The sequence below is a fragment of the Culex quinquefasciatus genome, chromosome 3 (genome assembly GCF_015732765.1).
Source record: "Culex quinquefasciatus strain JHB chromosome 3, VPISU_Cqui_1.0_pri_paternal, whole genome shotgun sequence".
In the NCBI taxonomy this organism is placed as follows: domain Eukaryota; kingdom Metazoa; phylum Arthropoda; class Insecta; order Diptera; family Culicidae; genus Culex; species Culex quinquefasciatus.
This window is the reverse complement of record NC_051863.1, coordinates 122,618,243-122,633,927: the sequence shown is the minus strand read 5'-3', so window position 1 is coordinate 122,633,927 and position 15,685 is coordinate 122,618,243. Positions and strand designations below refer to the sequence as shown.

At 46.8% G+C, this 15,685-nt stretch overlaps 1 protein-coding gene across 1 annotated transcript in view; it reads right to left on the bottom strand.

The window, feature by feature from the left end:
* Positions 1–15,685, bottom strand: part of LOC6043377 (fringe glycosyltransferase) — a 153,259-nt gene that overhangs the window by 4,638 nt on the left and 132,936 nt on the right. The window contains exon 5 of the mRNA XM_038260589.1: positions 1,874–2,012. Coding sequence (XP_038116517.1) covers positions 1,874–2,012 — 139 coding nt within the window. The remainder of the gene's footprint in view (positions 1–1,873; positions 2,013–15,685) is intronic.

Sequence of the window (15,685 nt, the reverse complement as noted above, 5' to 3'; positions counted from 1 at the left end):
TTTATTTTAATTTCTTCACATAACTCGATCAACTTATGGGTAAAAAACGCTAGTAAGTCAAAGAAAAACAAGTAATTACTAAGCATCTCCATGATCCAATTCAGCTTAAGCCGCACCATGCACACCAAGAATCCCACAGAGATTCTTTCAACCCTTGTATGACGTGGCAACTCTTTTGTTGATCCGCAGCCTTCCTGCGCAACATTGCAACAAAAGCGTTTAAATCTATTTAAATGAAAATGACTTCATTTTCCTCCGAGGTTCGCTACAACCGCTCCCGAATCAACCCCTGCGGAACGTTGCGAACCGTGCTCGAAAGAGGACAAAATGATAAATATCACCGCTCACAATTGGACCGTAGAGAGGACACAACAACAGCATCGAAACCACTTTGTCATTGTTGGGTCACAACTAGGTATTGCTGCCGAAAAACGGCGTCCACGACAAACGGGACAAACGTCACCTGGATCGTCGTCGACCCCCGCGTGGACCCCGTTAGAAAGAAAGCAATTTTCATAATCGGTAAATCACCAGAAATTATTGGACGCCGGCCACTGCTGAAGCTGAATCTGGTAACGGTCACTTCCTCTCCGCGGGATGGACCCGCCGGCGTTAATCGAATCATGACGAAACAGAGTGCGCCCTGCGTTCGAGATTTGAATAATAAATCGATTCCCAGTTGGGCAGATATCTAGTTGGGGCATAAGAAAGCCGATCAAGGGCACCAATTTTGTTATAATTTACTGTGGATGCACTCCGGGTTATGAATATGAAATGGAGCTGTGGTTAGGCTGGTGAAGAATATGACACCTAGAAGAGTCTTGAGTTCGGAACAGGTTACGGATGTCGCAATATTAGTTTTTTGTTGGTCAAAATTTAGTGCTCAATTAGTGCCTTTTGGTGCCTTCAGCTTGTGCATGCTAACTCAAAAAAATATCTTGGTCAGGTTTTTAGCACTTTAATCATTTTTAAGGGCTCAAAAAACCACTAAATTTTGAGCCCATAGTGCCCTTAAATTCAGATTTTAGGTTCATAACTAAAAAAAACTTCTTGTTCTGCCCCACTGGCTACGGGCCTGGCTCTATTGCTCAATTTTGAAGCCATCAAATTTTCTTGCAAACTCAAATGAATGTATTTTTGTCAGGTTTTCAAGTACTTTTTTTGGTTTTTTAAGGGCACTTAATAACCAATAAATGTTGATCAGGCTATTTGGAAGACCGCTAAATTCCCCGGAACAGCTGAGTTTTTGCTCTATTAGCTCACTTTACGATAATTGAATTATGAACGCTGCTGTCCCCCTCGCGAAACAGGTTCCAGCGCCGCACTCAAACGTCAAATTTATGGTCCAGCACCCGAAATTAATGGCAAATACTGACAGCTTTTTGACGCGTCCCGGCAGCTCCCGGGGTTGTCGAGATGGAATCGTCGAAGCCTTGATAAGGCTTCATTACCGGTCTCCGATATTTGAATGTCAACCTCCGAAAGAGGTGTCTGCGCTGCCAAAATATCGCGACATAACGAGTCCAGTAAAAACAGCGGGTGGACCTCTGAGCTGAGTCGTCGCAAAAACGAGTTCCCACTCACTCGATACGGCACGCAGCGCAGCTGCCGAACCTGACTCGAACCAGACTCGACCCAGCTACTTTATAACGATTAATTTAATTGTCGTTATTATTCAAATCGTTGACACCGCGGTGCGTCCCGGAGGTTGTCCGGCTTATCGCCAACTACCTTCTAGATAGATACGGGCAGTACGTGATGAAGATGACCAAAAAAGATCATCACCGGAATGGCCACCGTAATTAATGATAATGCACCCCACTACAGTTCAGGCTACGAACGCGCCGATCATAACTCACGGTCGGAAACTTACATTATCTAGGAAGATCTCCAGCGGCGACGAGATGCTCGGCTTGCCGAGGTACCAGTCCTGCGTCGGGCTGTAGTCGTCCAGCAGCTTGACCAGCCGCGGAACGTTCACGTAGTTGTCGTCGTCAAAGTGGCACCACCATCTGGAAAAAAAAAACGGGGAGAAAAAGAATGAGGTTAGGTTAGTTGACAATTCTTGCTAGTTCTTTGAGATTTGATCATGAAAATGAAGGAAAACTATTTTTAACGGGGAATTTAGTCGTTTATTAGCGTCTCATAAGTTGCTTCGGGATGACGTAAGATCCGGAAGCAGTCTTCCGATCTCGGAACACCTTCTCGTCCGGCTTGACCACCGTGTGTCTTCCGCCACAGTTCCGTCCTCCGGAAGGCGGTGGCAACCCACGTCCGTCCATCAAAACGCTCGAGCTCTCGATCGCGTGACCGGTTCCCTTCTTCAAGTTCGATTTAGCGCGCTCCATCCTGAAGATAACTGTCAAAACTTTTACTCCCGCGGCTGACTTCCTCCCGATGAAGTCGAACAGCGGCAAATGTCTTGGCCTGCTAGGCGAAACACTCGCTCGTCGGCGTTTACAACGGTGTGCGCACCGCCCGCGGCACGCTTCGATCGAAGCCGCACCAGCGGATCAACGCGCGGCTTTCGCGTGACCTTTTTGGGCTTGCCCTGGCCGGGCAGGGCCATCGGCAGATCGTCGCGATCGCGCTGCACCGCGTCCTTTTCGCACGCTATGCAGGTCAGATCCGTCAGGATGCGGTGCGTCGTTCCGGCCGATTCCGGGCGCGTCTTCAGGCCGGCCTGTTCGGCCAGTTTGTCCACCAGCTTGTTTGTTTTGGCCTTGTCTTCCGCTAGTTCGGCCAGCGATTTGCTCATCTCTTCCTTGTCCTGAACCAACCTGTTGATCACGTCGTTCATGCGCTCCCGATCTTGCAGCATTTCCTGAAGTTGCGCCCGCAACGCTTCCAGCTGCTGCGTGAGGTCGAACACCTGGTTTACCGTGTCGTCAATCTGTTGCAGTTTATCTTCCGTCATGGCGCTCTTGATGCCACGCAGCTCCTCTTCCGCCCTAGCTTCCGACTCTGCCAGCTGACGCTGCAGCTCCGCCAGCAGTTCCTCCAAACCATTCAACCGATTCTCCGTGCCCTCCTGCGCGGCCTTCATCTGCTCTTCCAACCCAGAAAGAGACTCCAGCAACCGTTCCTCCTGCTCTTTCAACCGTTCCTCCTGTTCGGCGACCTTGTCGCCCAACTCCCCGATCGTCGGCTTCGGAACAACCTCCCCATCTTCCCCGACCTCATCCGCCTGCTCCCCGCAACACTTCTTCAAGCGCTCCTCCAACTCGCGTAACTTCTCGTTCAAACACTGTATCAAATCGTCGTGATCCTTGAACGTCTGGTACACCTCACCCCATCGGCTTTTTCCCTTTCCACTGGGCGATTCCTGCGGATCCCCGTCGCCGTCCTCCACGGAAGACCCGTCATCTCCACCAAGGCTGAGTTCCTCCTGGATTTCTCGAACGCCCTGCACCAAGCAGAGCAGCAGCTTTTGCAGCTGGTTGCAGTTGATGATACCGTCCGGCGTTCCGATGGACTGGTGCACCAGGCAGGTCAGATCCGCTTCGGACATTTTGAATTTCGTGCGCGATCGAGACGATTGTCAGAAGGGAAATAAAACTACGACGGGGTGTGGACTACTACGATCGTTTTTATTCGTTCTTTAGTCTCATTTTGGAAGCGTTCTTCATCTTGCGCTTGATCACGCACAGACAGTCCTGGCTGTCGATTTGGCTCGCGGACATCTTCTGGCAGGAGATGCAGAGTGGAAAGGCGGAACCGGAACCGCCGGCACCTCCCATCTCCTTCTGCGTCTGCAGTATCATGGCTTCGATCATCTTCTTCATGTCCGGCACGACGGTGGAGTTCATCTGGTCCTTGACCAGCTGGTCGATCCGCTGCGGCAAGCTGTCCATCGCCGGCAAGCTCTTCAGCTTCGCCTCAACCCACTTCTTCAGCTCGGGGATGTGGATGTTCTTCATCTGGCTGTCGACGACCTGCTGCAGATTTGCGGCCGTCGGATCTTTTTGCTTGCTCGAGCCCGGTCGTCCTCCTGGTCCGCCCTTTCCGAAAACCCCACCCGATCGTTCAGCTTCCGACAAGCAGGAGTGTGACTTGTAACTTGTGTTTGACGAACGACCCATCTTCGTGAGCGATCGCTTCGAGCCGGGCTTGGTGAGTGACCGCTTGGATGCGGATCTTCCAGCGGGAGCGCTCTGAACTCGTTCCTTATCCCTGATCGCGACCGACTTGCCACACTTGCCGCACGAGCCACCGGCTCCGGCGTTCGCGACCTTGTTGACCTCTCCCTCCAAACTGTTCAACTTGCCCTCCAGCTCGCACAGCATCCGGCGCTGTTCCTCGGACATCTTGGTCAGATCCTTCACCTTGCCATGGATCATCACCAGGTTCTCCTTGTCAAAGGGTTGCGCCGCCGGCTTCCCGTCCGAGCTGCACCGAAAGTCCGTTTTCAGCTCCTTCTCGGTGAGGTTATGCACGACCACGTGCAGCAGCTTGTGCAGGTGCTCACAGTTGACCACCCCTCCGGAGGGGAGCGCCTTGTCTACCATTTCCGCCAAATTGGCCGCCATCTTTTCACTAGAATTTAGAACCTCCCCTTCGATCGAAACCGTGTGCTACGCTGACAGATGCGACGATCTACGTGGCCATCTTTGATTCGATCGCGCCGAGAGGGTTCTTCAATTTCCGTTGATTGATTAACAACGATGATCATGCAAAACTTGCGGAACCAACCCGAAATTAACCGGCCTAAGCTGCGAGACGAATGCCGCTCGGGGCACCCCGGCCAGAATTAATCTAATAATCAAAAGTGATCGGGTCCACGGGGGTCTCCTAGGAGAGTTTTTTGTGCGGTTCTCTTTTCTAACCTAGGAGAAGGCACCTATTCTTCATGTAAACTAATGTCAAAAACATAAACAATGACTTTTATATCCCGCCGTTTGACATGGAGGATTTTTAAAACCCGCCATACAAATCGCAGCAAACCGGGTTTCGGGGAAAATGCCTGCATCAAAAAAATTAAATTGGAATCCAAAATTGCAGTGTTTTTGACTACCACGGGTTGTAAATTTAAGCAGGGCCACTTCCGTTATTTTTTGAGTGGTAACAATGGTCATGGTAGTGCTTTTATTTTATTAAAAATTATTTTTTTAAGTACTGGTTTCCTTGCAGACAGAAATTATTCTCAGAAGCTGTTTCTTTCTGTGCATCGGATTGTGGTTCCGCTGGAGAGACGGATTCTGCTGCTGCTGTCGATTTTCTCAATGTGGGCTATCATGATGTAATGTCCACGGCGGCCAGAGCAGCTGGAACACAAAAATGCTTATTCTCTAGTTGTTGCTCAAAGATGTTTCTGTAAATGCCAGAAGTCGAAAGCACCGCCCAACGAATGCAGACTAAAACAGGGAGATTACGGCGTGCTCAACTTGATTGTGATGATTCATTTCTAACTGCAACGACACGCTGCTTACGTTTTGGTTACTCATAAACATTTTTGCATTTATGAAAAATAAATAAATTTTGTTTTTTTATTATTTGCTTTTAATCAGACTTGAACGAGAAACAAGTGGTCATATCTCTAACAGTGTTTCAGATCCCGTGGATTTCCTTAATTCGGTTACTCGCCCCGTTAAAAATGCATTTAAAAATCAGGGGAAAAGTACGTCCGAAACATGTAGATTTTACAAATAACAAAGCTGTAGCAAAACTAGGACAAATCACATTGACCCAATCGACAATGTCCCAGACTTTTAAATCCAGCCCCAACCCCTCTGAAACATTTATTTCACTTAAAAACTAGTTCTATTGCGCATTTTGCACTTTACTAGAGTCTTGCGCAATTATTTTCATCACAGTATTTTTTCATCACAGTGCTTTTTCAGCACAGTGATGACGAAAATATCCGTTGCCAAGGCAGGCTGTTAATGTTTATTTATTTTTCCAAAGTTCAGAAACCAATGAAGTGTCCAGTGCAGAGAAAGTGATCGGGTAGTCCCAGAACCGGTGATTCAAGGAGACCACGGCTTGTTCCGACTGGAAAAATATGGTCTTCGGTGTCGGTATAGCGGTACTTGGTCATCTTGCCGGATGGATCATGGACAACCAGAGATCGTTGCTGTCTGCATTGGGGACAGACATCTTCACTTATTGTTGAATCGTCTTTCCCAACATCCGCTGATCCGGTGCTGCCGAGAGGGGTCCCTTTATGACGATGAAGATCAACGCAAGATTGACGGAAGGTCTGAGTTCCAGTTGAAGAGGGCGTTCGGTAACTGTTGGATATCCTTTACCCTGGAACTTGGCCGATCTACCAATGTCATTTTTGGATATTACTGTTGACTTATAAATACTGCCTAAAAATGTGTATTCTTCTTGGTTTTAGTACAACTAGGGTAATAACGAGATGCTTAGAAATTGGACTGATTATACTGAAAATATACCGATTTCTTTCGTCCACAATGTATTGTTTTTTATTCAGAATATTATTGAATTTAAAGCCAATTCCTCATAATTTTAATTGACTTTCACCAAAAATTGACCAGCAATCGTCCGATAAAATCATGGCCACGTACCGTTACAATAATGTCAGCCTTGCCTCTAGCACATTAAAAAATAACCTGTCAAAAAAACTCAAAAGTTCCAACTACGAGAATCGAGCCAGGAACCTTTAACATACCATCTCAATGATTTATTGCCTCGGCTACCACAGCTTGTTGACTAGATTGTGTCAGAAGTCAATGCATTACACTTGTTTTGTTTTGATGGTGTGATGGAAAATCAGTTTGCCAACTGTGATGAAAATTTTCCCGCAGCACTCTACTAAGGTGCAAAGTGCGCAAAGTTGACAGTTCTCAGTCCTGCAAAGCAGTGTGATGAAAAAATCTAGGCCTAACACGATTGACACAAAACTCTAGAAATTGCTGCAAGGCGCAATAACAAATTAAAATAATTTTTTATCTTCTGCTTCAGTTTCACTTAAGAAAACTTGGCGAATTCTTTCGTAGCGTTTCCACTCCATGATCCACCGGAAGTTATCAAGACGGTGACTTTCTTTAAACTTGCACACCATTCGGAACTACAAACTGCGTTTCTTAATCAGGTCAGATCATCGCTTGTGATGAACTCTACAGGATTTAAAATTCTAGAATTTCACCACCCGTTTCCGGCATAATAAAACCTGAACTACGAAATTCACTTCCGTTTCAAAAGAAAACAGAATTTTTTGACATTGACTTTTCTGGGTTTTCCTCAGCAACCGCTAGTTTGCTGCGATTTGTTTGGCGGGTTTTAAAAATCCTCCATGTCAAACGGCGGGATATAAAAGTCATTGTTTATGTTTTTGACATTAGTTTACATAAAGAATAGCAAAAGGGGCTTCAAATTAATTGCCATTACATTGGATTAAGGGTGATTTTCATGGATTTCGTCCGGGGCCATGGTTCGGGGTGAGAATTGGATCACATACGTGCGAGGGACCCCGCGTCGAATTCGATAAATCTCGTCGAATCACGCGCATCGCCGAGAGAGGTTAATTTACGGCTACCGATCGGGCCTTTTCTGCGATTAGAACCGGCCATCGCGGATTGATTCACGCTGGGTGGCGCGCATGTTCAATCCGTATCGCCATCTGTCAGAACCGCCGAAACGCGAGGGGCCGACCAATTAAAGGCCGCGCTGCGTTCGAGCAAGTGTTTTTCGATAGTCGAGCGCGCGCGCAAAAAAAAGAAATGTTACCTTAATCAGAAACAAGTTGCCGAGGGGGTGTGGAGGTTACAAAAAATTTGCATTAATTAAAACGAATTTATCAGCGAGAGAAGGAGGAACAAAACACGCGAGCCTGCACAAATTTTGCGCTTTTAATTGGGAAGTCCAGGCGGATCCTTCGCGGCGCGATCTTGATCCGTACAACGCTGCACCAACCAAGCTCTTGCCGATCGTGTAGTTTCTTGCATATTTTAACGCGTTCCGGCGCGTTGAGTCCCGGATTTGCCGCTTATCTTACGCGTCTCGGTCTCGGGACCGGGAACAAACAAAGAACGCGCAGCGCAAACGTTGTGTCGTTGGGGAGGCAGTAGCAACACTGGAGGAATGTGCGGTATTCACTAATTAAGATCAATTTAATCCATTAGTCGATGCGCAGAGTGGCAGAGGGTGGAAATTCTGCGAAACTGGTGACTAATGGTTGTTTGTGGCAAGTTTTAGGATAAATTCCCACCTTTTTCAATGCTACTTGTGCGGGAGTTGTCAAAAACAAGTTTTCAATTAGTTGGTGGGAATAAGCAAAATGAAATTTGCGATTTTTTCGTTATTTTCTACCTTTTAGCAAAGTGAAATATCAAAATCACGATCTACAAAACAAGGGTGGGAATTGTTTTTGTTTAAAGATTCTACTATCGCTGACAATAACAACGCAACTCGAATTAAGTTTCATTGAAACAAATTGCTGTCCTCGATCCCGGGTCTTCGCCGTCGCCTCATCCGATCTGTGCAGTTTGCGGACGGATTTGCTGATTTATCACGAGTCTAAATTGAGTTTAATTAAAATTGATTTGCAACCGAGTGAACACTGTCCAATGCTCTAAACCGGGGCAGCAGCGCTGTCAGCAGTCAAACAAATGTTATCATTAAAACCCCGACATAATCAACACGACCGACACCCACCCAAGATCATTAAACCGCGATGGGACTTTAAAAAATGATCTTCCCGCGGAACGTCACTTTAAACTCGCTCATAAATCATAGCCACGCTGTCGTACTACCTGTGTGCGCACACGCACACGCGCGTCACTTAAGCCCGACATGTCATTTCTCACGTCGGGCTATCAACGTCATCTCCTAGGAGGAGCAGCGCGCGTTCGGGAAGAAATCTCGATTACGCGCGGAGAAATTTGATACATTTCCGAAAAGGTCCACGGGTAATTACCTTCTGCGCGTTCCTTTATGGGAAACTAATCGTGTGTACGGGGAGTTGTGGTCAATTAATCACCTTGGTCGGACGCAATCTAACCTCATCTGGCTGCGTGGGGTTGTTCACCATCCAAAAAGTGACAGCTTCACGCACAACAACAATACCGGAATGAGCCTTAAGCAGCTCACTTATCTCGTCAGGGTAGAGGTAATGGATGAAGAGAGCGAATGGCTTCCGCCTGGTGGGACAGCCGAAATTTGACATCTTTTCGTACAAAGAGCGATAAAAATATTGTTCGCATCGAATGGAAAAGAAAAATGAAGAGAAAATATTAGAGAGGAAGAGACAGATTAGGCAGACTAAACTCTGAATCGTTCAAAACTTCAATAGAGACAACTTACTTACGGCGAACCGAGGGGTTGGACACTGAATAGTTTGATTTTATTGCATTTTAAGAACTAATTAGCATAGAATTGTGAGTAGCCTCAAGGTATATAAATAAAGGTGGGATGCTGCTGCTGTCAAAATCTGAGCAGAAATGAGTTCGTAGCGAATATTTCTGTAAAATTGAAGCGTCAAATGATATCGGTCGTGCAAACAAGGTCTCTAACTTTCGGGTGATCCCGGACGGAGACGAAAACGTGTGATAATAATGTTGTCAGACATTATTGTGACACTGCCGGTGCTTCCAATGCGCCGGTCTTTCTCCAATTTCGGGGACCTTAAGCCGCTTTAGTTGTAGTTATTATTTGTGTACGAGAAAGGTTCGACCCTCTCTCTCCCGGGTCGACAAAGATTGTTTACTTTTGTGCCTGAGTGTGAGCAACGCCTTTTCAGGAGGACCGAACAAAAGATCACCGAAAATTTGACGTTTTCCAAGCGGGCTGTCAGATTGTGCTTCCGCGAGACATGAGCGGATTATGCGTTTTCGTGAGCGATCTCGGGTCTGTTTTGCGCGCTGGTAAGGCGATTAGAACGGAATTCTTGAGGTGCGTGTTCACTTTAATGACTGTTTCTCTCTTCTGTTTGACTAACTGCGTCACGTTTGATCGAGAGTGACCACGTGGTGCTCGCACCATGTTCCAGAGTCAAATATTCAAATTGATCCCTACACACCGAGGGCATTGTTTTGATCTCCAAACCCGATAGCGCGTTAAATCAACCACCACCAGTCACTGCCGGGGCGCGCTCATTAAAGCGATCTGTCATGTTTGTCTTACGACGATGATCGAGCATTTGCGAGCAGCTGACGCCCGTGAGTGACGTGAGGTTAAGCCCATCGCGACTAATCCGAACCTCAAACTAGTTCGCGCGATCTAGTCGATCCACGGTAGCTGGCAGGCCCGCCGCAGGAGAAAACAGCGGGTTCGGTGCGCGGCGGCCAGGTACGAATAATATAAATTAATTCCGCTGATAAATTTGACAGTGTAGAGGGGGGGATCCAGATATCTTCATCGCTAACGCCCACCCGAAGGCTGCCCCGGATTCGTCATAGCGCCGAGCGAAGAGCCTCGCCAAGAGTGCACACTCATAATCGGTTCAAAGAGCCTGGTTGCAAATAAAAGAAGTTCAGCAAGCTCACGCAGCACAAAAGAACCTGTTGTGGCGCGGCGCGACTACAGTCGAGGCCCCTCAGAATATAAAGAGAGATAATCATAGATTAGATAGAAAAGCAGATTTATCCCGCCGAGCAGGTCAAATTATAGGGAAGAAGCTGCAGCAGCGGCAGCTGGTGCAGAAATCCGAACCGGTCCGCGATGACGAAGATGGTGCGAGTTTTATCTGGTTCAACGCGGACGGACGGATGATCGCCGGAACAGTTAGGTTCATCATCGACCATTACGGAAATGGCGCGATTAGGGTGCATTACGAAGGGTGTTTGCCGAGATCTTCTGTCAAACTGACAATATTTTGAACTTTAGTTCGTGTCCTACCCCTCGAAAAAGTTTTGAAGAACTCTGGCAGCACTGCTTTTGACAACTTATCTGCATTCAGTGTGGCCAACTTAACAAATTTTGCGCTTTTACAACCACAATTTAGAGCTGATGTAAATCGCAATAAAAATTTTATAGCAACAATTTTACTGCACTTTCCTGCAACATGGTCGAGCTCGATTAACGCTGGATTAGGCGCTTCCTGGCCAAGTCGTCGCTCGTACTCGCGCGGCCAGCTGTTTATTTATTTAGTCCGAAACTCTCTTTCTCTCCCCGCCGTCTAGTTGCGGATTCGGAAAAGTACAGCCCGGAGGCACCAGACAAAATCATTGATCGTTTTGTCCGCACGTTCTGCAGTGCTGTCAGATGCAGTTTTCTGCACCAGGGTGGCGAAAATGGGTGGGGGGTAATTTATGAAGCGCGCCTTTTCTCTATTGCCAATACACACTCGCTGACTGCTGAACAAACTGCAGGAACTCGCGCGAAAACCCTGATTAGTGTCCTATCCAGCCGCTGGGGTTTGGCTAAAGAGAAAGGTGCCCACCGCTTGGTGTTGGTTTTATTTATCGAGTGTGAGTGCAGGCCCCTTGCCTGCTTCAGGCGCTTTCTATCGACTTGGCCATAGACTGATTTTGAAGATGTTTGGATTTGAAGAATTTCTGAAATTAATCTCATTTCGTTGGTCTTCATTTCGATTAGTCTTGAAGTCGCCTAGTCTTGAAGTCGCCTAGTCTTGAAGTCGCCTAGTCTTGAAGTCGCCTAGTCTTGAAGTCGCCTAGTCTTGAAGTCGCCTAGTCTTGAAGTCGCCTAGTCTTGAAGTCGCCTAGTCTTGAAGTCGCCTAGTCTTGAAGTCGCCTAGTCTTGAAGTCGCCTAGTCTTGAAGTCGCCTAGTCTTGAAGTCGCCTAGTCTTGAAGTCGCCTAGTCTTGAAGTCGCCTAGTCTTGAAGTCGCCTAGTCTTGAAGTCGCCTAGTCTTGAAGTCGCCTAGTCTTGAAGTCGCCTAGTCTTGAAGTCGCCTAGTCTTGAAGTCGCCTAGTCTTGAAGTCGCCTAGTCTTGAAGTCGCCTAGTCTTGAAGTCGCCTAGTCTTGAAGTCGCCTAGTCTTGAAGTAACCTAGTCTTGAAGTCGCCCAGTCTTGAAGTAGCCTAGTCTTGAAGTCGCCTAGTCTTGAAGTCGCCTAGTCTTGAAGTCGCCTAGTCTTGAAGTCGCCTAGTCTTGAAGTCGCCTAGTCTTGAAGTCGCCTAGTCTTGAAGTCACCTAGTCTTGAAGTCGCCTAGTCTTGAAGTCGCCTAGTCTTGAAGTCGCCTAGTCTTGAAGTCGCCTAGTCTTGAAATCACTTAATGTTCAGTTCATCTTGCTTTCATTCGATTTTATCTGCAAGTCACCTGGTATTCACCTCACCTGGTCATTAAGTCGCCTTGTCTTAAGTCTTGAAGTCACTTAGTCTTCACATCATATAGCATTTCGGAAACTAAGTCTTCAGGTAGGCCAATCTTCCAGTCGCCTTTATATAAAGTCACAATTATTTAGTCTACAATTTATCTAGTAATCTAATCATCAAGTCGCTTAGGTAGCACAGCCTTCAAGTGGCCTAGACTTCACATAATTTTTAAGTCACCTAGTTTTCAAAAAAAAACCTGGTTACCGTCTGTGGGGGTGACATTGGGTGAGATTGGGTCAAAGTGATTTTTTACGGATTTTACCATTTCTTAGGTTCTTCTCAATGAAACTGAATTTTGTTGAAGGGTTGTGTAGGGGACATCTTAAGATGACTTCGCTGAAAAAGTCTCGTTCCTAGACCAAATCCTGTTATTTTGGCAGCTGTCTAAAGTTAGGGTTAGGGTTTTTGGCCAAAATTGACCTCTCAAAAAATCATTTTTCTAATATTTTTGTTAGAATTGCAAGAAAACTACCCAAATTTTTGAAATCTCCACTTCAAACAATGTAGCATGTCAATACGATTCTCTCGAACAAGAAAACTTGTTGAATGACTTGTTTTTACCATATCGTTGTATTTGAGCATCATTTTAGTTTCAATTGACCCAATGTCACCCCCTCAAAGGGGTGAGATTGGGTCAATTTTCAAACTTTTGGCATTTAAGGTAGTGTTCATCAAAATCCACCATATTTTGGGAAAATGTAAGTAAACTATCTAAGAACAAATCTACGTTGAAAGATTTTCGATGTTATTTAAATTGTTTTTGTTATTAAGAAATTACGAGAGGTGTATCGTTTTTTGACCCATAGTCACCCCCACTGACGGTACCTAGTTCCATGTCACCAAGTTTTCATGTCAGGTTGGAAGGAAACCATTAGGTCACCTAGTCTTCAAATCATCTGGTCTACAAGTCGCCTTATCTTCATGTTGCATACTCTTTAAGTCATCCAGTCTTAAAGGCGCCTTATCTTCAAATCATCTGTACTGAACTAAGCGATTAGCATAGTCTTAACGCCGTTTGGTCTCCAAGTCGCCTTACTTTTAATTAGCCAAAACTTTAAGTCGCCAACACATTGGAATGCATGGCACCTCATCTTGAACAGTTTATTCTATGACTATTTTAGTCTTCAAGTTGTCTGATCTTCAAGTCGCCTAACCAAATGATCTGATTTTCTAGTCGCCTAGACTTCAATTCGACTTAGGTTTTCCTAGTCTTCAACTTAATTTGTGGCTGATTCGGCTTGAATTCGAGTCGATTTTTGAAGTCGCCTAATAAAACCCCATTTTCTTTACAATCAGTAAACACTCCATGTCTTCATCCCTCATCTATGCACCCTCCACGTTTTGCTCCAGTTTAGTATAACGCGTTGGTGCGAACAGACACCAGTTTCGATTTGCGCTGCGGACATTGCAGTCTGCGGATTCGGTCATCACCCGGCCGGTGATGAGTTGCAGCAGCTCTCGAAGTGCAGTTATGAAGGCGGGGAGGGAAAATGCAATTGCAGCTCGTTTTTTCTCTGCCAGTGACTGTGTTAGCTCGCGCGCACATGATACCTTGCACTGAATTGAGATTAACGCGACCTGGCACTCTGTAGCCTGACGGGTTGCCTTCTGGTATACCAACGGGATGCGTGAACGAGAGGCGATTGGTAATTACGTATTGATTCCGACATGAATCGATGCAAATTTGTTCGCATTTCATGCATGCGCTCCCCGAACACGGACATCAAGGGGGGAGCTGTCACGCGGGCGCCAACCGCTACCGGACACAGTGAGGTGAGTGACGCGGAAACCCCAGAGCGGTGAGTATTTTTCTGTCAATTCTGTCAACTGTCAATTGGCTGTCACCCCCCTCTGTCATGTTAAACATGTCAGACGTTACAATGCAAAAGGACCTGTTGATCTAGCTTGTGATTGTAAGTTTGATTGGCCCTTCTGAAATGTTCCACCTGAAATTTGATTTCATTTGTGACGTAAAGGGTGGGGACATTAAACCCCCCAACCCATTTAAAAGGCAATTGGGCGCCTTTGCCCGTTAAAATCAATTCCCAATTAAATCACGCGCCCGCGTGAATTATGTTCCCGCGCGGGCACGGGACGCCGCCGCGCGTGTTTTATGGTTCACGGCACGGGGTGTGTAATTTGACCACTAGCGTGCCCAGGTCCTCAAGGAAGGTGGGGCAAAAATATTAGTGTTAGGGTGGAAACGTGTGGCGTCCCAAATCGAGAAAGCAGACAATTTACTGTTGTCAGCTTCAAGCTGTAAATTAAATTTATTTTTAGAGAATTCATTGGGATTTTTGGAGGAGGGCTTACATTATTTGGTGCACAACGACTTCTTTTTGTGGATTGGCCTACTGTTGCGACTGCTAGCTGATGGTTCCTAAATTTCATAGTTTGGTTTAGAACATGTTTTAAATAAGAAATGGGTAGCAACTACTTTTAGCCGTATCCTGCAATGCGGACTCCCGCTGGTAATTTTCCCCCGATACCGCTGGCGCCGAAGTCACCTGAGCAGGTAGAATTAGTTAGAATAAATTTATATATAAGAAAATCCGACACTACTTTTCAATTCTTCTCTCGGTTCGAAAAAACTATAATTTGTCGATAATCTCCACGTTTGCTGTACCCGCGTTGTAAAGCCTCTTCTCACAGACGATGACTTGCAGACTGGCTTCTTCCCCGACGTGCAGAAGATGACGTCTTGCTGTCTCGAGTGACAGCCGACGCACCGCCTTGCACGCCCAGCGAGGCGCCGCCTTGACCTGCGGCCGGTTCACGTGGGACTACGTCGTTACATACCCCCGCCCGTGAACCATGGTGAAGGGCAGGCTCCTGCTGAATTCCCAAGTCTGGTTCACGTTTCTCCACGACGTCCAAAACAGCTAGTTTTGATGCTGGTCTTCGCATAGTCCCCGTTGATGTTCGTACCAATGCCTGTCGGATTCGACCGTCTTGTCCTCGGATGACTTCTTCGATTCTTCCCCGGATCCACTGGTTTCGCGCTGTTCCACCTGCCACCAGCACCAGATCTCCAATTTCCAACTCCTTGACTTCTTCGAACCACTTGCTTCTTCTTGAAATGACTGGTAGGTATTCCTTGAGCCACCGCCCCCAAAACTGATCGGTAATGTACTGCGCCAGTTTCCAGCTACTGCGCAGGGTCGATCGTTGAGTCACAGGTTCAGTGGGAAGTATTTTCACCCCAGTAGAGCTGCCCAGCAAAAAATGGTTCGGAGTCAGCGCTTCCTGGTCCGCTGATTCGAGCGGTATGTAGGTGAGTGGGCGCGAGTTGATCATTGCTTCAGCTTCGTAGATCACCGTCTCCAGAGTTTCGTCGTCAGGCCGGCGAGGTGAGTTCAGAATCGCGCCAATCGCTACCTTTACGGAGCGTACAAGCCTCTCCCATGCTCCGCCCATGTGTGGTGAGGCCGGTGGTATGAACTTCC